The sequence below is a fragment of the Lithobates pipiens genome, unplaced genomic scaffold, assembly GCF_037356315.1.
Source record: "Lithobates pipiens isolate NorthernLeopardFrog02 unplaced genomic scaffold, aLitPip1_a1.2 Scaffold_18, whole genome shotgun sequence".
NCBI classification, from domain to species: Eukaryota; Metazoa; Chordata; class Amphibia; order Anura; family Ranidae; genus Lithobates; species Lithobates pipiens.
In genome coordinates, this window is record NW_027507758.1 from 490,879,539 (window position 1) to 490,904,239 (window position 24,701).

The 24,701-nt window shown below is 40.8% G+C and overlaps 1 protein-coding gene across 1 annotated transcript in view; it reads left to right on the plus strand.

The window, feature by feature from the left end:
• Positions 1-23,597, plus strand: part of ATP1B3 (ATPase Na+/K+ transporting subunit beta 3) — a 68,677-nt gene extending 45,080 nt beyond the window's left edge. Inside the window, exons 2-7 of the mRNA XM_077488576.1 lie at positions 3,513-3,641; positions 8,469-8,573; positions 16,397-16,587; positions 17,768-17,818; positions 20,704-20,787; positions 22,654-23,597. Coding sequence (XP_077344702.1) covers positions 3,513-3,641; positions 8,469-8,573; positions 16,397-16,587; positions 17,768-17,818; positions 20,704-20,787; positions 22,654-22,824 — 731 coding nt within the window. The 3' untranslated portion in view covers positions 22,825-23,597. The remainder of the gene's footprint in view (positions 1-3,512; positions 3,642-8,468; positions 8,574-16,396; positions 16,588-17,767; positions 17,819-20,703; positions 20,788-22,653) is intronic.
• Positions 23,598-24,701: the final 1,104 nt, after the last annotated feature.

Sequence of the window (24,701 nt, forward strand, 5' to 3'; positions counted from 1 at the left end):
AGCTGAAAGGTGTGCTTGGGACTTATCCATGTGAGGGGGTTTATGGTTTCATTTGGGTTTTTTCAGGCCCTTTCCCGACCCAAGTGTTGATTTGCGTTTTTGGATAATCGTGCTGGACATATTTCGAGTGGATCTTTAAAATATTTCAAGTGTATTTTTTTAAATGTAAGTTGATAAGAAATTGCTCAGTAATTTTCATTACCCATTTCCCTTTCCTCCATTTTTAGTGGCTCAGATGTTCAAGCACCAAATGGAAGAGTATAGAGTGGATTTATGTGAAAGTTGAGGCTCTTTGTTAAAATATGCTTGTTTCCATAGAAAGCCTGTTCTCACTGGCCTGGGGTTTTTTTTTTTTTTTTTCTGTCTGGCCAACTGCTACTTAAAGCGGTAGTAAACCCGCTAATGTTTTTTTTTTTCTTTACCACCTGCAAAGCAAAAGGCATAATGAGCTAGTATGCACCGCATACCCGGAAGAAACACCGAGGGAGCATGTCCACGCCGAGGGAGCCGCGATATCGTCACTCCCATGCATGCGCACGGGAGATTTTATCCCGGCCGGCCACTGCCGGATTTTCAGCCGAGAATCCCCCTTGCGCGCATGTGCGGCGCATACCACGGTTTAGGAGATTTTTTTTTTTTTACCTACAGGTATACAACCTCTTACGTAATATGAGCTTGTATTGCTCCCTTAGTGTGTAGTTCCCAATTTTCCCAACAGTTCCCCCTGCTTTTCCATTTCAAATTGACCACGCTAGGCATGAAACCGCATCCATCCAGTGTGGTCAGTTTTCAGGCTGTGCTGGGAGCACAACCTGCATACCCTCCAATGGCCAAGACACTGGATCCCCTTCCCTGCACAACCATTCACTGGGAAGATTAGAGTATTGCGGTTTCTCCACCCCCACCTCTCCAAGGCCCCTTATGTAGCTGAAAACAGATTGTGATCACTTTTCAAAAAATTCGTTTTTTTTTTTTCTCTTTCATGTTTTACTTTTTCTTTCTATTTTAAACTGAATAGGAGACCTTGCTCCTTTAAAAATACCTTCTGGCTCAGACAGAGGACCAAGAACCCCGACAGATCAACTTGTTGCAAACAATGTTTTTTTTTTTTTATGCCCCTTTCACACGGACAGGGCCAATAACTGTCAGTTTTTCAGGCAAACCCGATTGGACCATTCATTGCTCTCTATGGAGTAGTGGATGTCAACCGACATACAATCGTGTCCACTAAAAACAGATGGGTGGCAATCTGTTCCCCCCTCTCTCGGATAAAAACGGACAGGCGGTCAGTTTCCATCCGACAGCCCATAGAGGACAGCAGGCTGGCAAGGGCTGCACCATCTTCTGCTCTTGCCTGGCAAGTGGGGATCAATAGAGGCATCCGCTGCTGAGCAGGGAGATCCGTTGGTGAACTCTGCCAGTGTGAAAGGGGTCTAAGGCTCGGTTCACACAGGGGCAACACGACTTGGACGCGACTTACAACACTACTTTAAGTCGCCCCAGGCCAGGCGACTTGCCGTGACCAATCAGAGAATGAGCTCTCGGGGGAACTCCTTTTGAGAGCTGATAATTCTGAGTCGCCTCTGTATAGACGGAGATCCGACTTGGAGACGACCTCCATTGAAATCAATGGGTACCAGTCGCCTACAAGTCGGATTGAAGTAGTACAGGAACCTTTTCTGAAGTCGGAGCGACTTCAGTAGTGTGCATTAAGACAGCTCTCATTCACTTACATTGATTTCTACATGTTGTGCGACCTGAGGTGACTTGGGGCGACTTTAAGTCGGATCTGAGTCGCCCCTGTGTGAACCGGCTCTTAGAGTTATTGGTAAACATTGTTTAAATTCAAATAAGGATCTTCTAAGTTGAAAGCCTTTTCCAGTTTATCTGCTTTTATGCTTCTGGAAGCACTTTTTTTTCTTGGTTTCTTTAAAATGCCTTCTGGCTCCCAGTTTGCTACCATTGACTCCTAAATGCTAGATGAGCTTGGCCACTACTGAAAAGAAACTCTAAAATAAAAGGGCAGACATTTTCTAGCTAAACAGACAATATGCTTGTTTGCTCTGGCTGCTTTTGTTTTTAGGCTGTGCATTCATATGCCCTGGCAGCCAAACAGTTGGGCATCCTAGGGCACGGTAGCATTAATTGACTGATAACCTCATGCAATCTTAATAAAGGTGAAAGTACCGTATATGCGTGTTATGCAGCAAAATTGTTGCAAATAACTAGATGCCGTTACAGTACCTTCAGTATGTAGTCTTCCATAGTTTTAAAGAAAACTCATTTTTGAATGAAGGACTAGGGCAGGGGTTGGCTTTTTTAGCACTCCATCAGCTGTGGAACTACAAGTCCCTTGAGGCATTGCAAGATTCAGACAGGCACAGGCATGATATCCAGAGGCAGAAGCATGATTGGATTTGTAGTTTTAGCACATCTTGACTTCTAAGGTTGCCTGCCCTTGGACTAGGAGGTGCCAGTTGGTGCTTTAATTTGTATACTATTGTAATAGTATGCCTCAGAGTCCCAAACCTCTGGCACTTGCTGTATGCCACTTTCCAGTTTTAGGGCACATCCCTCTACAGTTTGCAATAGGTGCCTGAGGACTCAGTATTGTATTGCTTTGAAGGAGACGTTCAGCCAAAGCCTGTTTGGCTGTACGTCTCCTATAAATCACAGGAGTGCAGTTAGTTCTGCACTCTTGTTACCCTATTCCAGCGGACAGTGGACTAAAGCCTGCTGTTGGCTGACATCAGAGTCACCATGTAGTTGTGATCTACCCAGATGCCTGGACTGGCACCCTGTTCAGCCCCACCCCCTCCACCATCCACCATCCAACCCTCCAGTAAGGAAGAGGGGGGGGGGGGGGCACACATAGCGGAGAGCTGGTGACTGACAGTCACCAGCTCTCATCTTTGGGAGCACTGAGAACCCAAGTGATTGGCGGTGTTTGCTTGGTTCTCAGTGTTATAGCTGGCGGGTCACAGATGAAACATCCAACCCATGCTGCATCTGTCTGAGTATGTTTTCTCTAAAAAATAAAATAAAAAAAATCTCTCTTGAGAGGAGAAGGCAGTGTGCTCCAAGTTTTTGCAAAATATAATGCAGCGTTCAGGCTTTTCAGCTTCTGAGAGGGTCCTGCAGCACTTGGCTTGACAAATGACAGGCGCCAGTAGATGGTGGAGCCAAGCCTACCTTTCAAACGTAAATTTTCTTTTGAAAAAATATACTTTTATAAAATACATGGGCAGTTTAAAAGTTTGAAGCGGATAACGTCAGACCAATAAATATACACTGTGTGACTGTATTCTGTGCTCAGCCTAGGTAATATGCATACTGTATGCAGATGGCAAAACTCCTTTTATGATCGCATAGCAGATGTAGCTGACTTGTGCTGCTTTACCATTTGAGCTCTTTGTCCTTTCTTTCCCCCTTATCAGTAGAATTCTGGCAGCAATGTGTGATACATAATAAATTGAATAATTTAACTAATGCACTCTGTTTGTTATCCCCAGCTCTGATCCTGCTCTTTTACCTGGTGTTCTATGGCTTCCTGGCCGGACTCTTCACCCTGACTATGTGGGTGATGCTGCAGACACTGGATGACAATGTTCCTAAATATCGCGATCGGGTTTCCTCTCCAGGTAAGGCTGTAATTTCACACTGACCTTCTACATCTGTATGTATTCTTATTGATACTCTGTGTCTGTTATGCCCCATACACACGATCGGACATTGATCGGAAATTCTGACAATGGATTTTTCCGACTGATTGTTGGCTCAAACTTGTCTTGCATACACACAGTTACACAAAGTTGGTCGGAAATTGCGAACGTCAGGAACGCGGTGATGTACAACACGTACGACGATCCGAGAAAAATTAAGTTAAATAGCCAGTGCGGCTCTTCTGCTTGTTTTCAAGCATGCGTAGAACTTTGTGTGTTGGAATTGTGTACACACGATTGGAATTTCTGACAACGGATTTTGTTGTCTGAAAATTTGAGCTCCAGATTTCAAATTTTGTGTGACAGAAATTCAGATAGAAAATGTCGGAATTTCTAACAAAAAGCTCACATGGAACATTTTCCGCTGGAAAATCCAAGCGTGTGTATAGGGCATTGGTGTGTTTTTGGATCTCAGACTTTAGATACTCAATTCAGATAGAGTAATCTCTACAAACAATTGTGGTAGAACCTTGGAACAACAAAAAACAAATGATTAGCTGAGTTAGAAATTGTTGGATTTCCTCTGTGTCCTTTATTGCCCATGAAGAGATAAGTAAAGTGTTTGTAAAACAGGATCGTGTGTGTACATATGTCAACACTACTGATTGACGACGGCCTAATGTACCCTGCAAAGCGTATATGTTGGTACTATATCAACACTGGATATTTGTAAGTACTCCTGTCAACTGCATGATTGCCTATTCTGTATTAGAGTGGTGTTTAAGAATTGCGTGCTTTTGGACTGCAAGAGCTTTTCCTTCCCTTGGATTGCTCTGTGACCTGTAGAAAGACTGTACATAGATCTTCTAGCTCATCTGAATGAGCAGTTTGCCTTCTTATCCCTTCTTTTTTTTTTTTTTTTTTTTTTTTTTTTATCTTGCCGCTTTAAACTAGAAATTCAGTCAAATGGCCAAATATATGAGATGCATATTTAAATTTTTTTTTGCACCTGTCCCCTAGGTACATATAGCAATATCTTCCATTTTTATAGCTTGTCTTGGTGCAGAGATGGCAGAATCCCCTCTCACCGCCATTTCCACCACCTTCTGACCACGCATATAGCAAAAAGATAGATAGATAAATCATTAACTTTGATGGACAGTGCTTGTCTTTGGGGCCAGGTGCTTCTCCAAAACAAGCACAGTCACAGGGCATTTAGGGCAAGGGGTCATATCTGTTCTACCCTCTGCCTTTCTTTTGGTTGCTAGGACACAGGTGACCCCTGCCACACAGGTTGCTAGAACTTGGGAGGCTGTCGGCACTATACCAACCAATGACTCCAGCGTCCTGGCAACCAAATATGCTAGGGATAAAGAATTAAAAGAAGGGGTTAAATGGGAGAACTGGGTGGGAGCCCTCTAGCTAACAGTTTCTCCCAGGCGCACTCACTGAACAGGGACAATGGAAACCCCCACAAATTGGGCTTCTGTCAAGGGAAAAACAGAAGCTGGAAAGGGGATTTTATTTACATTTGAATGCTGTTTTATTGTAGAAGGGATTTACAAGTATTTTTAGATCGGTTTTAACTGGAGGAGCTGCAACTCAGAAAATGTGGTTCCCAGAAATTGTTTTGCAGGAGATATGGGCTGCCATCTGAGTAGAGGTGTTAAAAGGTGGAACCATGTGTAAAGATGAATAATTACCTTGTTGGGACAAAATATGGTCATGGTTCCTATACATATTTAATTCACCATATGTGCCTACAAATATACCTAACTAACCAGATTTCAGCTGTCATTTTTACGTCTTCTGTGGAGATAAAGATCACTCTTTATTGGTTAAGTGCATCCGTTATATTTTCTGTTGCAGTATGTTCTAGATAAGGCTGCGCTGCTTATCAGAAAGCAAAAACCACTCTGTCCGAAAATCTATTTTATGAAAAGGATGGAGGAATTCTTGCTTAAGCTGCATGGCTGAGCTTAATGGGAGGTTTTATCTATTTCCCAAGCCAATAATGGACTATTCTAATGTTCTTAACCTGTTATGTAAACTATTTTCTCTCCACAGTGCTGAGCTCTTGCTTGCAGAACCCATGGATTTGAGTTTCTCAGTATAACTGCGTATTAGTTCAATGCAGACTGCTGTATGTGTATACTTGCTAGATCACCTTTTAATTCGTAATCTCATAGGGTTTTGATTGGTCTTGGGACATTTATCAACATGGCATGGATAACATACTCCACATTTGGACATTTTACTGCCATTAATATGATTGCAACCTGCAAAACTGCAGACATTGAGGAATTAAAAACAAAAAATCCCTTTAAAACAAAAAAGTAGAATAAACAATTGGGATATTTTTATCATTTCCAGTAGGCTTCATTCAGCTGGATTTTTTGTTTTTAATTCCTCGATGTCTGCAGTTTAATACAGTGCGCCCAGCATGCTGTGCAGTAAATAGATTGTGGGCCAGCTTGGCCCGCACAAACTAGTTAAATGGACATCAAATGTGGAGTTGGTGTTTTAATATAAATTTCAATGTTCTCAACTGTTAATCCTCCCATTATTGTGTTTTTATAAATAAAAGAAAAAAAAGTGGGGTGGGGGGGGCCTCCTAAAATCCAGCTCTGTTAATGTAACATTAATGTGCAGTGGACCTGAGCAATACAGCTTTGTACCCAATGAAAAGCAAAAGCCAAGATACAACAATGTAAAGACCTTTTGAACCATTTTACATGTTACACCGGTACTTAGGTGTAAATGGAATCTAGGGCTGAAACAACTGATCGATTGATTATGAAATTGATTACTACTTTCATAATCGATTAATCGGCCAGTAACATTATAGGGTTAAAACTAAAATGAGCCCTTTTTTTATAGTACAAAAAGAGCAAATCACTACAATATTACTTTCACAGTTCTACAGTAAAAAAACGAACCCCTTACAGTAGTGATTGTAATAAAAAAAGGGCTAATTTTTTGATTATTTTTTTTCTCTTCCCCCCCCCCCAACCCCATTGGGTTACTAAATGTCTTGACCTGGTTCTCATCTATGTGGTGTTTTTTTATTTTTATTTTTTTCGCTATACCTCAACTGAGAAGCTGCAGAAAAGCATGTAATGTGTTTTTGCAGCACTTTGTGTTTTTTAATCTGCCCAACAACAAATTGGCCAAAACCAAATGCAAAAACGCAAATTGCAGCAAAATCACGGTGTGCAAAAAGCACTGCAGAAGCAGATAAAGCAAACTGTATAGGTGTGTACCGAGCCTTATGTTTTTTTTTTTTTTTTTTTGTTTTTTTCTCTCCATGTATTATGATCTTTGGTGAATTAAACCATCACACAGATCTAACTGGTAAAAATACCATTTGGATCAATCTTTCATGATTGCAGTCTACTACACTAATATTTCCTCACATGTAGAAATAGGTATATAAAAGATGCTGGAAAATGGATCACCTTCCTCTGCATACAGTAAAGGGGGTTTCAAAGCCTAAAGCTTTTTGCCATAATGCATTCTATGCATTAGGGTAAAGAAATTTTCTGTGTAACAGAATCCTCCCTCTCACCATATACTTACCTGAGCCCATTTACGATCCAGCGCTGTGAATGAGAGCTGAGGCTCTCCCAGTGCTGTCCCTCCTCTCTCAGCAGATCAGTAGCAGTGGGATCAACTGCTGTCATTCAAATGCTGCGGTGTGGCTGTTCCACCTGTTCTGTCAATGGATGCAGACAGGGCAGCTCGGGAGCAAGCCTGTACGGGTGCCCCCATAGCAAGCTCCTTGTGGTGGGGGCACTCGACAGAAGGGAGGGACCAGGAGAGCTGTAGAGGGAGTCGAGAAGAGGAGGATCAGGGCTGCTTTGTGCAAATCAACTGCAACAGAGCAGGTAGGTATAACATGTTGGTTGGTGGTGTTTTATTTAAAGAAAAAAAAAATGTAATATCACTTTAAGCATCCTCAGTAGTATATTATATGCTGCAGGTTGCTGACCATGCTTGCAGTGATGGGGCCAGTAATAAGACATGATCTGAGAATACAGAGGAGCAGAGCTGCTTCTTGTCATATTTAACCGACCATGGGGCTGCAGCCTGACCTAATGTGACCATGTGTGCAATCTTTAATGCTATGTGCTCCATGTGTTTTTTCCCTTCACTGATCCGTAAACCCTTTTAGGTTGAATAAATTGAATTACCCTGTAAGAAGTGAATACCAGGATTTTGTCTTTAAAAATAGATAGGCCAGCTGATGTCTCTGCTGTAATCTCTGTAGTCCATGTGATTGAGTTTATAAACTTCCTTTTACCTGTTTTTTAACCTTCGTTTTCATGAAAATCTCCTGACAACAGGTCCAGTGTGCCCTGTGCGTCAGTCCACACCTTCCCCCGTGATGGGGGGGAAAAAAGCTTTTCATACTGAAATTCCACATTACACTGTCAGTGTGCCGGCCTGACACACACAGCTTTGTGTGCCCCGTCTGCCGGGGGCTCCACCTCCTGCTGGCACTGTCACCGATTGCACGGAACTTGTGTACAACTTGTGTACAATTTGTTTTCATTTTTTTTCCATGTCTGTCTTTTGTGTCAGATTTGCTACCACTCATTGCAAATTTTGTTAAAATAAATTTTGGTTTTATCCTGTTAAAAATTGTTCGGACTCTTGACTTCATTTTATCTTTCAGTAAATTAAACCTATGGGAATTAATAAATTGTGTTTAATGTAATCGTGGTCTGATCACTGGAATTTTAATGTTCATGCCTCTTCAATAAATGTAAGTGTAATTCTCATTTGTTTTACCTATAATTCCAGGTCTTATGATTTCCCCTAAATCAGCTGGATTGGAACTCTCCTTTAATAAAAACGAAAAGACTACATATGACGACTATGTGAAGGTTCTTCATACTTTCCTAACGCGTAAGTATTATCACAGCATTCTGTATTACTAGTGGATATTGTTTATAGGCTGTCTAATTGGACTGAACATTGTAGTTTACACAGAGGTTGCTGTTCAGTCATTCTGTAGCCTTTAGACATACACCGATTGGCCATAACTTTATAACCACCCACCTAATATTGATTAGGTACATTTTTTATTTTTTTTCTTCTGGAACAGACCCTTTTGCCACCAAAGCAACCCTGACCCGTTGAGCTATGGATACCACTAGACCTGTGAAGGTATGCGGTGGTATCTGGCACCAGGCTGTCAATAGCAGATCCTTTTAAGTCCTGTAAGTTGCAAGGTGGGCTCTTCGTGGATTGGACTTGGTTTTTCCAGTACATCTCAGAGATACTTTATTGGATTGAGACCTGGATAATTTGGAGGCCAAGTCAACACCTTGAACTCATTTTGTTCCTCAAACCATTCTTGTCATCTTGCAGTATAGCAGGGTGTATTATCCTGCTGAAAGAGGCCACTGCCATCAGGGAATGTAAGTTCCAGTGTGTAAATTGAGTGTAATTGGTCACCAACAATGTTTAGATGGTCAAATGTGTAGAGGTGTCAAATAACATCCAGAAATGACAGGATCCAAGGTTTCCAGCAGAACATTCTTCAAAGCATCACCTTGCCTTCTTCTCTTCCTCAAGTAAGTGAATCGCATGCACCCGTCCAACATAATGTAAAAGAAAACGGGATTCATCGGACCAGGCCCTCATCTTCTCTTGCTCCGTGGTCCAGTTCTGACACGCACTTGCCCATTGCAGACACTTTTGACTGTGGGCATGGGTCAGCATGGACACCCTGACCAGTATACCCAGCCCCATACACAACAAGCTGTGATGCCTATTTGTTCTGCTTTTTAGCACATCTATTTCAGGGGCAACATGTTTACTTGCCTAATATAGCCCACAAATTTCAGATGCCATTGTAACGAGATAATCGGTGCTATTCACTTAACCTGTCAGTGGTCATAAAGGTATGATTGGTCGATGTACATTTTGCAGAAATTGCTCACATCTTAAAAATAACTGGCTGGTTCTTCAAATGCAAGAACCGAGCCAGCTTGGAGCAAATAAAAGAAAAATAGAATTTCTTCTCTGCTACTCCTATAGTAAAAGGCTGTTTACCAATAAGTGAGCATCTTTCGAAGAAATACATTGCTGTGGCCTTTTTTATTTTTTTTTATTTTTTATATTTGTTTATTTTTTCCTAAGTTCTGCAGAGTGCCAATTGCTCTGCTGCATATGCTCCCAGAGAGAAATTCTGTATATAAAATAGTCATAAAAATTTGGTACATCAGATAAGTAGAATGGGGTTGTCACTTAAATTTATGTTCAGGAAGCATAACTGTAACTAGTTTATTTCTAAATCTGCTTTCTCATTCTGTTTTTAGCATTAGCACTTAGCTCTGCATTACTATGGGGAAAAAAATGGAATTTAGGCCTCATTCACACTGGCATGGTTGAACCTGTTTTTAGAGGACATTTCTAAACGGGGGAGGGGGGGGGTGTAGGTATTGATTTATCAATGGAGCCATTCACATTGTGTGTTTTTACCTTTTTAAAAAAAAAAAAAAAAAAAAAGTTCTGAATGTCCAGAATTGGTCTCTAAATGCACCTAAACCCGCTAAGTATAAACTTCTAAACGTAGAAAAAAGTGATCTGGGAGGTGTAAAGTTTTTGTCTATACCTTCTAGATGACTTTTGTGCTTAAAATTGCTAAAGCCTAGTACACATGGGCAGAATGTCAGGTGGCATCGGCCAATTCAATAGAAACTGGCTGATATTTGGCCTACGTGTGTATGGCTGCCGGTGCAACAGAAGCAAGACTGTTCAGCAGGCTTCTGTCGAATGGCTCCCAATCAGCGCACTCAGCCAATGGCTGGGAGCGCTGACTGGAGTGTTCGGGTGGGGGGGGGGGGGGGCTGTCCCTTGCCAGAACACAATAGCACAGCAGGGGAGATTGCTGTACTAACATTAGATTGTTAGTACAGTAGCTCCTCCTGGGCTGTCGTTTTCTTTTTTTTTGTTTTTGTTTTTTTCCGTTCAGCCCTCCTGGATGGAGCGGGGGAAAAAAAAAAAAAACTAGTGTGCGCTAGGCATAACAGTCCCAGGTAGCAGTATTAGGCCCTTTTTTATTTTTTGCAAAAGGTAATTAAGTCTCTGCTGCCTGCAGTAAGGTCAAATGGTAAATAGGGCAGTGATATTCGTGACAACAGACCTGTCCCATTGCTGATGGTTACTTATGGACTGTCCAGAAAATTATAATCTTACCCACCCATGCCTTTACATGTGTAATTTTTCTGAGTTTTGCACAAGGTGCATAGAGTACATCGGTACACTAAATGTGGCTCCTTCAGTCCTCCCCAGTATTCTCTTCTTATTTGTTTGACCACTTCAATACAGGGCATTTTCACCTCCTTCCTGCCCATGCCAATTTTCAGCTTTCAGCACTGTAACATTTTGAATGACAATTGTACGGTCATGCTACACTGTACCCATGACATTTTTATCAATTTCTCCCCACAAATAGAGCTTTCTTTTGGTGGTATTTGACCACCTCTGCAGTTTATTTTTTGCGCTATAAACCAAAAAAGAGCGACAATTTTTTTTTGAAAAGTTTTACTTTGTTGTTATATCCCAATTTAAAAAATTTTTTTTAGGCTGATATGTATTCTACATATTTTTGGTAAAAAAAATTGCAATAAGCTTATATTGATTGGTTTGCACAAAAGTTATAGGGCCTACAAAATAGGGGAAAGATTTCCACGTTCCTGCTCTGTGAGCGGCCACCGCATCAGCTCCTGAATGACACAGCGCACACTATACTACCGGGAAGCCGCGGGCGTCGTGTGACTCCCACCTAGGATGGGAGATCCCATCTGCGGACGTCGTATGATTATATGGGTAATGAAGTGGTTAAAATAAGTAGCAAGTGGCTGATAAAGAACAGGTGCTGGGCATGAAGATGGAGATGAAAATGACCTATTACACAACCCACATCTAGTAAAAAGAATTGGTTCCCACATCAAAAGTCCTGTGAGGATGACTACACCGTCAACATTTTTTAACTTACATTTTCAAAGTGTTTGCCAGTGTTCATTTTAACATCAAATTTCAATTTAGTTTTAGTCGTATTTTAATCATCGGAATTTCTCCATTTTAGTCAACTAAAATTTCTTGTTCATTTTGGTTGACTAAAATCCTAATGGGTTTAGTTAAATTGTAATGCATTATTCAAGCATTTCTCTAGAGTTTCCAAACTCCATTATATACTCCTGGAGTAAAAAAAAATCAAAACCTGCTTATATTTATGGTATTTAAAGAGGAAGTAAATCCTGATGGGTTTACTTCCTCTTTGATTCCCTGCAAAGGCAAAGCATAATGGACTACTATGCATTGCATAGTAGCCCATTATGTGTCACTTACCTGACACGGGAGCCAGTGAAGTCACCGCTGTCCCCTGTAGTCCGGCGCATCCATCTTCTCGGTGGGGTCTCGCAGCTCCGCCGCTGTCATTCGTCGAAGCCGTGATGATGTCACTCCCGCGTCATTGTTGTTGACGATGCCGCGCTCAGTGCGCCTGCGCGCCGCTGTCTACGGCACATGCGCCGTAGACAGCGGTGCCTGTCTTCGGGCAAATATCTCCTAAACCGTGTAGGTTTAGGAGATATTTCTTGGACCTACAGATAAGCCTTAATCTAGGCTTACCTATAGGTCAAAGTGTGTTGTAAGGGTTTACAACCACTTTAAAGTTTGAACATGCACTACAGACAGATTTAGCCATTGTGATATATAACCATTGTTGTTTTTTACATCAAATTTTGATTTGGGTATAGTATTTTGACTAAAACGCCATTTTTTTAGTTTGTTGTGTTTTTTAGTCAACTAAAATCTCCAGTACATTTTTAGTCTACTAAAATTGAATGGGTTTAGTTAAATTTGAATGCATGATTTCTTTAGAGCTGCCGAACATTATATATTCCTGGAGTAAAAATCTAATGACATGTTATTTATGGTATTTAGGTTGGAACATGTACTACAGACACAGATTTAGCTGTTTTTTATATAAATTCTATTTAGTTTTAGTTAGTCTTTTGACTAAAATGTCATTTTAGTTTTAGTCGTATTTCAGTCAACTAAAGTAGTACTAATTTAGTCGACAAAAAATATTTTAGCCATATTTTGGTCATCTGAATTATGTTGGTCATATTTTAGTAGACTAAAATGGTATTAATTTTGTCAACAAAATGGCATGGCACTTCTGCAGTGTGTGCACGCACTACTTTTGGTGAAGTGAGCCAATTTTAAAATGAATGGGCTCAAATCGCAGCCCCTCTGATCTGCATGGGAATCGCACATAAACATGCAGAGCATTCCTGTGTGTATCCTAGTGTGTGTGACCTGGCTCTAAAACCAGAATCTGCTCTAGGTTCTCTGTCAGATTACAACTTTTGTGGTGTTATGGAGACTGGCTTTACAGCACCAGTGTTTTTCTACTGAGTGCTGGAGGAGCTGAACTGAAGCTGCTTATTAAGATTTTACAAGGCTTTAGCTGTGTTTATGGTAAAGCTGTCCAGTGATGAAATGGTTACATGTGCCTTTCTTAGACGTGCTGTGATCAGAAGGTCACTTGTTCACTTCCCAGCAGGGCTGAAATGACCTTCTGTCCCGTAGAATTGAGGCAGAAAAATATCTGCAAAGATTGCTGTTTCCAGCATTGTACCTCTCGTACTGATAGCAACATGTTTCTTTGTGTTAAATATTCTTAAAGAGTACCTGCCACTCATACTGTAGACAAGACCATTTTGTGGGACTTTGACTTGGAGCTAACAATTTTACTAGTTCCTCTTTAATTGGTTGCAGTGACAGAAAAACGCACAGATGAAGCACTGCCTGTAGATGTCCCTTATAGGAAAACAAGTGCCTTGTGAATGTATTCAGCCCCATGGTTATTGCATTACAACTTAGAATTAAAATGTATTTTGGAGGGCTTTGCGCATGTGATGTACACAAAAAAAAAAATCTTGTGTACGTAGAGTAGTCCCCCAAAGGTAATATTTTTGGAGTCAACATTTGCTGCTACTCTCTTGGTGTTGGTCTCCATTAGCTTTGCACATCTTGCCACTTTAGTTTTTCCTTAAATAATGAGCAAAAACCAAACAAGCTCCTTCAAGTTAGATGGTGGCTTTGGTGTACAGGGGGTTGATCAACACATTCTCAATCAGAACTTTGCCTATGCCATTATAGAACATTTAAATGTTCCCTTTTAAACCACTGAAGTGTACTTTTTTTTTTATCAGTATGTTTTGGGTCTGGCACAATGTGTTTGTGATACGTCTGTATTTATTTATTTTTTTTTCTCCTGGTGACGGTCTTTCAATAAACCTGTTGGACGAATGTTGATGTGCAGCTAATTTTTCTCACTTGGTCTACATGTTCGGTTGTGAGCCAGAGCTAGCACCCAGCCCTTCCTTTTTGGTGGATTATTGTACTCCTCTGGAGCAGCAATCTGCCTCATTTCTTTATCATACATCATTGGGACACAGAGCCTTAAGTAATTCATGGATTATAGGCCACCTTCAGGTGATGGACACTGGTTATACCCAATCCAGGAAGTTCACTCCCTATATAACCCCTCCTCCTTCCAGGAGCACATCAGTTTTTTTTGTTTTGTTTTTTTGGGGGGGGGGGGGGGGGGGTTGCCAGTGTCTAAGGTGTTGGTCACGAGTGAAGATGTGCTCTGAGGAGCTCCACTGGAGGGATCCATGCTGGATTTAAATAGCCTCCATAAAGACCAGATCCATCCAAAGTGCCTCTAGGCCTAAAAGTATGGTACCTGGAGCCTCGTATCCGAAGCGAGGTTTAACCTGTAACGCCACTTTGTAGGGCTGGACCCCAGGAACTCAGGGCTTTGGTCTTGGTACAGTGGGCATGGAAAGTATTCAGGCCCCCTTCAATTTTTCACTGTTATATTTCTATAAAGAAAGCCGTGACTTTCTTTGACCACTCTTCCATGAATCTCTGTGGAGTGTACAACCTAAAATGGTCCTTTGGACAGATACTCCCATCTCTGCTGTAGATTAATGGTGCTGTGTGGGTTGTTCAAAGGTTGGGATTTTTTTTTATAACCCAATTCTGTTCTATACTTCTCTGCTACTTTGTCTCTGACCTTTTTTTTTGGATAGCTCCCTGGTCTTCATGTTGCTTAGTGGTGTTGTAGACAGGTGTATTATATTTATACTGACATATAGCACTTATTGCATGCAGGTTGCACATATGCAATCCGCTATTTGAGGGACTTCTGAAGTTGAACAGTTTTGACCAAATCTTATTTGGGGATTTCATAGCAAAGATGGCGAATACTTATTCACACTCTAAGATTTATTTTATTTTGCGTTTTCAAAGAAGCCTTGGTTTACACTAAAACATGGTGCGGGGAAACCCAATCCATGCATGTTTTCCGCACTGTGTTCAAAACACACTGCAGATACAATCTGTCAATGTTAAAGTGTTACCACAGCATTTCATATTCCTGTGCCTGCTGTACTATGTACTTTTATATAAAAAGTATCCTGTTCTCTTTTGTATTGCCTCCTTTGTGTGAAATCCCTGGTGATCCTGCCAGTACCTCTGCTTTACTATTAAATACTGACCACACTAAGCAGGAAACCGCACTATGGTCCATTCTCTAGCTGTGCTGGGAACTCGTCCTGCTCTCCAATGATCAGACTTGTCCTGACACACACCCACTGCACAGCCATTCCCTTCGAAGCTTGGTATACTGCTGTGTCTCCTCCCCCAGCTCTTGTGCAGATGAGAATAGAGGGAATGTGATCACTTATAATAAAAAAAATAAAAAAGTGTCTGTTTTTGTTTTTATTTTTTAGAATTATACGCAAATGTTTTGCTTTTCATTTAAATTTTAAATGGAATGGGTTGTTTTACAAGATGAGCGTTTACAATTACTTTAAGTTAACAGCACCCCAAATAAAGGTTGCAAATGCCAATGCCTTTGTCTGCACAAGATCGCATTGGTTAAAATGTACCATACCATGAACAGGCTCAAATCACACCACACTGAATTGCATGTGAAATGAACAGGAGCACGCATACTCGTTCCTGTGTGATTCATAGTGTGAACTGAGTTTTAGGCCCCTTTCACATGGACGATCCGTTCAGGTCCACCTGTCAGTTTTTCAGGCGGACCTGAATGGATGCTCCATAGAGGTCCGCTAACATCCGACCCCCTCCGATCTGAAAGTGTGACGGAGGAAAAAGCAATTTTTCGATCCGTGATCGCATCAAGTGACGATGGACACTGCAGTCTGTCGTCGCCCGATCTCCCATAGGGGAGAGCGGCGCTGTGACAGGTTCGTCCCTGCGCAGTGTGCAGAGGCGGACCTGTCCTCTGCCTGCTCAGCAGAGAGCGCTCTGGCGATCCCCGCTGAGCAGGCGGATATCCACCGGGCGGATCAGCACTGATCCGCCCCATGTGAAAGGACCCTTAGGCATGTTTTGTACATCAAATAATACAAGGCTCCAAAAAAAGCCCCATTTAATTCCAGTGTGTAAGGCAACATGAAAAATTCCTTGGGGGGGTGGGCACGGAAGAGGAGGTGCGTGTGTGTGTGTGTGTGTGTATATGGATATGGATAGAGATATATTATAGATGGAAAGCTGCTGAACCATGATGGCTGCTAAATGTCTACCTCTTCCTCTATTATCCCTGGTTATTCCCAAAGTGTTTAGCCATTTTATTTTCTGCCATTCCTCATTGTTTCTGTTGTGTTTTCCAGCATACAACGACAGTCTACAAGCCTCAAATGTGCAATGCCCGCCAGGCCACTATTTTGAACAGGAAGGAGAAGAGAAAAAACTGTCTTGCCAGTTTAACAGGTCCTCCCTGGGCCCCTGTGCCGGGCTTGAAGGAAATGAGTTCTTTGGGTACAATGAAGGAAGCCCTTGCGTGATTGTCAAGATGAACAGGGTATGCTGTCTGATGTCTGTGCATTGTCTGTCTGCAGAAAGTTCCATATGCCTGAATGCTAGGATTGGCCCCCGTTGTATGAGGTTCCTTTTACTTGGACCAATCAGTGCAGTTAGGCAGCTTTTAAGATGACAGAACCATTTTACATACAGTGCTCTGCTTTTCTCATTGTGTCTTGAGCAAGATGAAGCCTGTATGGTGCCCCATAACTTGAACTATAATTGTGAAGTGATAACAAATATAACCTGCCAGTTGCCAGTGGTCTGATCCATTTGTATAGTTTTGTACTACCGATATTCTTTAACAAAGCGCATCATAATTGGATAATGTCTCAGATTAAAGAGATCACTTCTGCCTAATGGGTGAAAAGACAGCTGTTATAGAAGTCATGATACTTGCCTAACTTTAGCCTTCACTATGTATGGAGACAGGCTTCTATGGCTCATATTGAACAGCAATCAGGTATCCAACAGGTAGGTTGGCAGGTGCTAATTGATACATGTCACAGCATTCCCATCGTTAAGATTTGGCTTCATTATTTGTTTTCTCTACTGAGAAGGAAATATCATAATGACTGATCATATTGAAACAATGCTTCTGGGCACAGGAAACTCGTACTGCAATCAGTATAACTTTAACTTTAAATTGAAATGCACATGACTCATCAAACTTGCCTCCCATGGTCCTTTCTAATCGGTTTTCTTGGAAATCTTTACACAAATCTGGCTGTACGGTTAAATTTCTCTGCTTGCCTATCAAAGATCTTTTGTATGAGTTGTCTTTCTTGAAGGAAAAACAAGCCTTCAACTTGAAATTGCCTGCTTCTTCAGACTGTATCTGTGGGTAACCTTAAGCTGATGGCTGTCTAAAGGTGTCTAAAAGCTGTCGCTTCCTGTTTTGTGTCTCTGGGACAGGAAGGGAAATCTTGTGTGCAGAACAGAGACCACTAAAGAAAAACCTGATCTGACCAATCCCTGCATTTTATGAACTTTTCCCTTACAGCTTTTATGCTTTGATCAGAATTTTGGGGTAATTGGAGAGGTTTTTTCCTGCATTAACCACATTATTACAAGTTTTTTATTTTATTTATTTTTCCTTTATCAAACGTCATTTTAATGTTGTGAATTCACATTTTATGACCATCTCTTATGTGTATTGTTTTTTTTTTGTTTTTTAATAGGTAATTGGACTAAAACCACTAGGAAATCCGAAAATAAACTGTACTTCTAGGGTAAGTAAATGGTTATATAGGATATTGTGAATAGTGGCAGCAGGTTAAGATCATAACACATTTGGCTCCACCCAAATGTTACATTTCATTCAGATTGATGCTGCAGGGTTTAAAAGAGAAGTTCACCTTTTGGGAGCATGAAACAAGTTCCCACTCCTGCAGCCTCTTGTCGATTCATGCTCCCCCTCCCTCCTGTGACAGTGGGCCAGGAATCTTCTTTCTGCACCCACTGTCACAATTTGAAGAGAACATGGCCATGCCTGGCTCCACCCACAGGACCACATCAGTCCTTCAGTTTTATGTAAATAAATGAACTACAAGTACCGATAGCCTTTGCTGACAGCTTGTAGTTCTCAGGCCTCGTTCACACCATGGTGCAGAGAGGTCAGTTTTTCTGCACCTGTTTTACAAGAGTACAAAAAAAACAATGTGCCCTGTTCATGCTACAGCATGCAGATTTATTTCTGGGGAAGAAAAACCTGACGTGACATCAACATTGCCGTAAATAAGGTCAACTGACGTGCATGAAAACTGATGTGTCCGCAAGTGAAATCTGCGCAGTTTACCCATCAGTTTTCATGCACGTTTGGTGTGAATGAATATCTCGAACTACGGCGGTGCTGTTGAGCATTCTAGGAAGTTCATTGAGTCTTCCTGTCGTGTAAATACCTGCCGGTGCGAGCAGTCAGATACACCAGTTCTCAACCTTCGTCCTCAAGGATCCTCAGTGGGCCATGTTTTGGGAACTTCCCTTAGATAAAATAGCTGTTATCAATACCATGTCATTGATATGTATTTAAAGCAGCTGTGTTAAGTAAAGGAAAACCTGAAAACATGGCCTATTGAGGGTAGTTGAGGACTGAGGTTGAGAACCACTTGGCTTACACTGATGTCTGCAGAAGCCTGAGATTGCTGATCATGGGTGCAATGCTTTACAGGCGCCTAAGGAAAAAACAATGCATATTTTTTGACCTGCAAAAAGATGTGCATTTTATTCTTCTTTTTTTTTTTTGAACGCTGAACATATCCATTATTCACCCACCAGCTTCTTTCAGAGGCTTTCACTCTGAGTGCAGTGCATGAAAGGATTAACCTGGCTGGTGGTTTGTGCAGTCAGAGTTCTCCTGGAAACCTTTGATAAATAAGGCTGTGAGTGCTCCCTGTGGGTGATCAGATGAGATTGTGGTGCTGATACTTTTCTTACAAGAGTATGTGGAGAATTCCCACAATGCCACAGAGCACTGCTGGGGTGTACAGAACACAGCAGGGTCTGTTCCTGTGTTACAGGCTGTAAGCCAGCACCTTTTACCCCCTGTCACAGTCACACCCTTACTCATTGCCCCACGTGTTTTGTTTTTCTTCAGGCAGCTGTAGCTGCGCTCAGTTAACTCAGTTTGTGAGAGCAGCTGAATACACAAATCCACAATCGTCCTCACAAGCTATGGAACAAATGTTTATAAATCTTGTCCCCTGTACTGCCTCGTCTGCAGGATGATGCTTCGTGCTTTTTAGGGTGTAGTCCAGTATCCCCTCATTCATTGTTCTTAGGGGTGCAGCCATGTGTTCAAAGCAGTGTAATCATTAATAATCTTATCTGATGAATGGACTGTCGGACAATTTCAAATTTATTCAAATAGTTTTTTTAATTTGTATTATGGCAACCGATTGTATTTTTTTTTTTTTTTTTTTGTGGTGTGACTTCAGCAAAGTGCATTATAATGGTCTGTCATTTTGAAGAGACATTGAGGGACATTTTATCAAGCAAATTAGCAACACAAATAGTCACAAATAGGTTGGATTTGATTTAAATCACAATTTAAATCACTAATAAAAAGGCTTGATTTAAATCATAATTTTTAAAGGGCGACTGTCATCTCTGTCCCGTAGCAACTCCTCCTCTGACTCACTGTTGACTCACCGACAGTCCCATTCACGACACAACAAGGTGAGGGGCGTGGCGGCAGCAGGTGAGTGGATGCCCGCTAACGGGCACTGCCATGATGGATCTGAAATGACAGGTGCTCTTTAAATGTAAGGACTCATTCTTGCTGATAGTTAGACTCTTTAATATTTGCAAACAAAATTAAGGTTTACTATTTATAATAAGCTGTCATTTTTCTAAAACGGTTAGAACCAATTCAATTGTACAGTTTGTAGTGTACATAGATTTGCAAAACAAATAAAGGAATATTCCTGAACTTTGTTTTTATGGTTATTGGGAAATCGTGTGAATGCAGTACATGTTATCTCGGCTTTCAGAGCTTGGATTTATTCAATAAGTTTACCAAAAAATGTAAATATTGCACAATATGCAGCCTCATGCTACATAACTAAGCTCCATTTCATGCTGAATACATTATTAGTATATCCTAAATAGAAAACTATCTTTTTTTTTTTTTTTTTTTTTGATTTTTCTACTCCAAAAGCATTTTCATGAAATTTGATTCAAATTTTAAAAAAATACACTCACACTCAGAGGAGGAATTTAACAAATCTGGCTTGTGATGTGTGTTGCTGCTCCTGTTTAGCATTGCTTTGACTAGTGACAGATTTGATAAATGTTCCCCCTTGTGCTTACTGCCATGTAATGCAATGGCTTTGTAAAGGACACTCTGACCCATCACATGACAGTGCATGGATGCAGCGATTGGCCACTATACTTGAGCACTGTCACAGGGGCAGAGGAAGGAATGGCAGATGATGGCTGGAAAGGTATCGGTGGGTTGGAAGGAGGAAGCCTTTTGAAAGACAGGGTCGCTTCACTGAATGGTAAAAGTGAAGCTGTCTGTCTCTTTAAGAAGTTCATTAATGTCTTTAATATATATACTATGTTTTTAACACGCACAATGGCATGTTTGCTAACAAGCAGTCTCTAACCTTTGCAGGTAGAAAACGTCAGCCTGCAGTATTACCCTGAATACGGGAAGCTAGACTTGATGTATTTTCCATATTATGGAAAGAAAATCCATGTAAGTGACCTCTTTAGAGATGAGTTTAACAATGATTGGTTTTGGTAGCCGATATTAAGGTTTACATTTAAAGCAGAACTCAAACTTTTCTTTTATCTCATCTTTTGTCCCTCTCATTTGTGCATTGCCATTTCATTAAGGTCTTGATTTAGACTTGGTTCACAATACTGCGACCTAATGTGCAACTTTGCCAGGCAATTTTCTGGTGACTTGACTACTACTTTAATGTGATTTTGAAGTGAGGGAGGTGGACTACACCGTAGGGAATACCTGGTCTAATCTCTGTAATGTCGGATCCAAATAGCATCAATATAGATGAGGAACTGACTTGGAGGCGACTTCTTTAAAGTCTATGGGCACAAGTCGGATAGAAGTCACCTTGAAGTTGTATAGGAACTTTCTCTAAAGTCAGAGCGATTTCAGTAGTGCTAATTAAGACAGCTCTCAACCAACATGAGATTTCACATGTCATGTAACTTGGGGTTTCACAAGTCGAATCCCAAGTCACAGCAGTGTGAACTGGGCCAAATTTGATGTCAAAGGGAGAGAAAAAAAAATTGTTTCCCCAAAAATCACCAGTTTATGAAATAAAGTCTGTGTCGGTTACAAAATGGGGGGGGAAAAAAAGGCATAACGAGTTTAGTGGGATGAAAACAGAAGGGTCCTTCTGTTCATTCGACAGAAGGAAATTTGTCACTCCCAGATAACGTCATGAATCTTTACATGCACTGCTCATTTCCAGCACGGGAGATCGTGATTGTAAAGGTTTGTTGCATTTTTTAATAATAAACATCTTTAACTTCTCTGTGCAATTGTTTTGCACAGAGCAGGCCTAAACCTCTTTTGGGGTCCTCCGCTTGTGCTCTCAGCTCCCCCTCCACCCTTCCGAGGGCTGAGTTCAAGCAAGCTGCTTGCTATGGATGGCAGAAAGTAAGAGCAGGGCTGCTCTAGGCGTAATAAATTAGTTAACACTTTAATTTGCTTTAAAAGTACAATCACGTTTGAGCAGTGGTAATCAGGCATTGGTTTTGGTTCCGTCAGCTGTCTTTGATGTTCCCTCGGTTCCAGCTGGGCAGCAGTGATTGATCAGTCCCTGGCTGCTCCGGTGGCATCCATAGCTCCAAGGCTGGAGGATATTACAGCTGGCATTGTCAGACGCTTGAGAACAGGGGGCATGGATGAGCACTCACGTTTAAAGTATGGAATGGTTAAGACCCCCTCTGGAGATTTCATTTTATGCTTTGGAGACAAAACCGAGAGTGGATAGTAATACCGTCTTGGTTATCACAAGATAACTTATAGCATTTCCCATCACTTTCTGTGCCAGCAACAATGGTGACCAAGAAAGCGAGGGTATGGTAGGGACTACTGGAAGGAACAGCATTGCTTGTTGGGGGGGAACCATGGATATGGCCGTTTCTGAAGTGGATTTTATTAGCACCGTAGCACAGGTGTTAGGACCAGTAAGTAGAAGATCTCCTATTTACAGGGGCACCATTATTTATTTATTTTTTTTCTCGTCACATGGTCAGTTTTAAAGAGTTTCTTACTTTTTCAGTAGCTACCTAAAATCTGAAATAAAAATGTCTTGCTTGACCTATGAGCACATTTTAAATGCATCCCTTTCCAGTGATCTCTCAAAGGGCATCAATTTGTGTGCCTGAAGGGACCTCAGATATTCTACTACCAGACATGAGATGGCAGAACAGGCTTATAAAAGTGTCTAGCTTCACTTGCCCTGTGGACATGATTTTTCTGTATGTTTGAAAACCACATCCTATATAAGCGCTTGATCTGTAATTAGTGTGCCTGTTAATGACACTTTTCTTCCAATTAACCTTTCTGTTACTTTCTCCCTCTCTGCAGATGCAATACGTGCAGCCTTTGGTTGCAGTGAAGATTGTACCATCCAATACTACCGGTACATCAGAGATAGTGCTAGAGTGCAAGATTTATGGTTCTCCTAACCTGAAGAATGAGGATGAAAGAGACAAGTTCCTTGGCAGAGTCAATTTCAGAGTCCAAATTAAGGGATAAAACTAGGCAGCTAAACAGTGTCCAATTGAATACATTGTTTTTTTGTTTTTGTTTTTTTTTGTTTTTTGTGGGTTTTTTTTTTTTTTTTTGTTTTAATATTATTTTTTTTGTTTTCTTTTTTTTTTTTTTTAATTAGCCATACCTTCTTTTGTAGGATTTGAAACCATCTGGGAAACCGATGTAAATGGCACATGATCCAGGGTAGCATAACGAGTGTGCTTCCAGTCCTGATGATTTATCTTCTTCTGTGCTGAGATATAGATGGAGTTTATTCTTCCCATATCCCCAGCTCATAAGTGGTTAAATCTTCCCTTTAAACGCATCTCTAAGGCCCTGTGTGGGGCCAGTTTACAAAACATTTAAAATAAATAAATTATCGTTTCATATTAGGGGACCTGTAAATAGCTGATTCTGAACATTATACTGGTGGTGTTCGTCATATTTTTGATGTGATTTTATCCCTCTTTCCCCCTCACCCAAAGCCCCCCTCTGTGAGTGTTACAAAGCTTAATGTGTTGTGCTATGTAAATATTTAATTGATTTAACACTGGTTTAACGGTCATATCTCAAACGCCTACACAGTTTTAGGGAACAAAAATGACAAACAAGTGAATGGTACCTGACCAACATGTACAAACAAATATAAGGAATTAAAAATGATTAAAAAAAACAAAAAAAGGAAAGATTTTATAACCTCTGCAAGAGTTGTGTGTCTTGTGCAGATGCCTTAAGTTCTGTATGAAAAAAGCAAAATAAAGTGGATTTTAAAGGTGGGACTTGGCAGCATTGGATTTATTTGCACTTCATACCTTCATATTCTTGGTTTATTGGAGACCTGTATTTGAATGCCATTACAGGTAATGCTTATATTGACCAGTGTCTCTCCTTCATAGAGTACCTATGGCTAGGAAGTAATTGATATAAGGACAGTCCTCGCTGACTGCATCTAAAGAATACATGCTTAACATTGGGTTCACACCCATGCAATGCGAATTGGTGCAATTCTCGTGCAGATTTTTCCTAGAGTTCAGTGCCATATTGCATTGCGTTTTGTGCTAAAGACAGTGCGATTTGTAATGCAAATTTACTGTGTTTTCGGAATGGGCACAGCTGTGATTTCTGTGGGTTGGGGGGGATATGTAAAAATCTATACAGAAAAAGGTATTCACACGCATCTGAACACAAGATGCGTTTTCAATGTGTTTTTTTTTTATGTCTATGGAGAGGAAAATCGCAACGCAGAAAACTCGCACAGTACCCTTTTTGTTGCAGCATTTGCATAGCGATCGCAAAGCATGGATGTAAACAATCATCATTGAACACAATGGGGGTTATTTACGAAAGGCAGAAAGAATTGGTGTCCATCCCATATATACTAGGTGCCAAACCCACATCCCTATAGACATGAAAACAAGAACACTCAAAAATGAGTGTATACCCTCGGTGGGAATTTAAATTGGGTTGCCAGCACTTTTTAATAAAAAAGAAAATTGTTTTATATTTGAAATTGTATTTGACAAAAAAGCCACTAAAAACAAGTAACCTATAGCATTGCACATGAAAAGTTGGATGTATACTAGAATTACATATACATGAAACAATAAATGACCCCCTCTATTGTGGATAATTTGTACAATAAAGAGAACCCAACGTTTCGAGGTATATACACAGTTGACCTCTTCTTCAGGGGTGATTTATGGTCACATCTGTAACGAGAAGGAAGAAAGGGGAAAAAAAACCCCATTCACCCGTCAGTCACATATCCAAGTATTGGTAACTGTAAAACTATTTAGAAAATGACCATGTGTGCATCCCAATATGATACTTACTTAATCATGCTTCACATGACAGCAAATACATATATGTATAAAGTACTA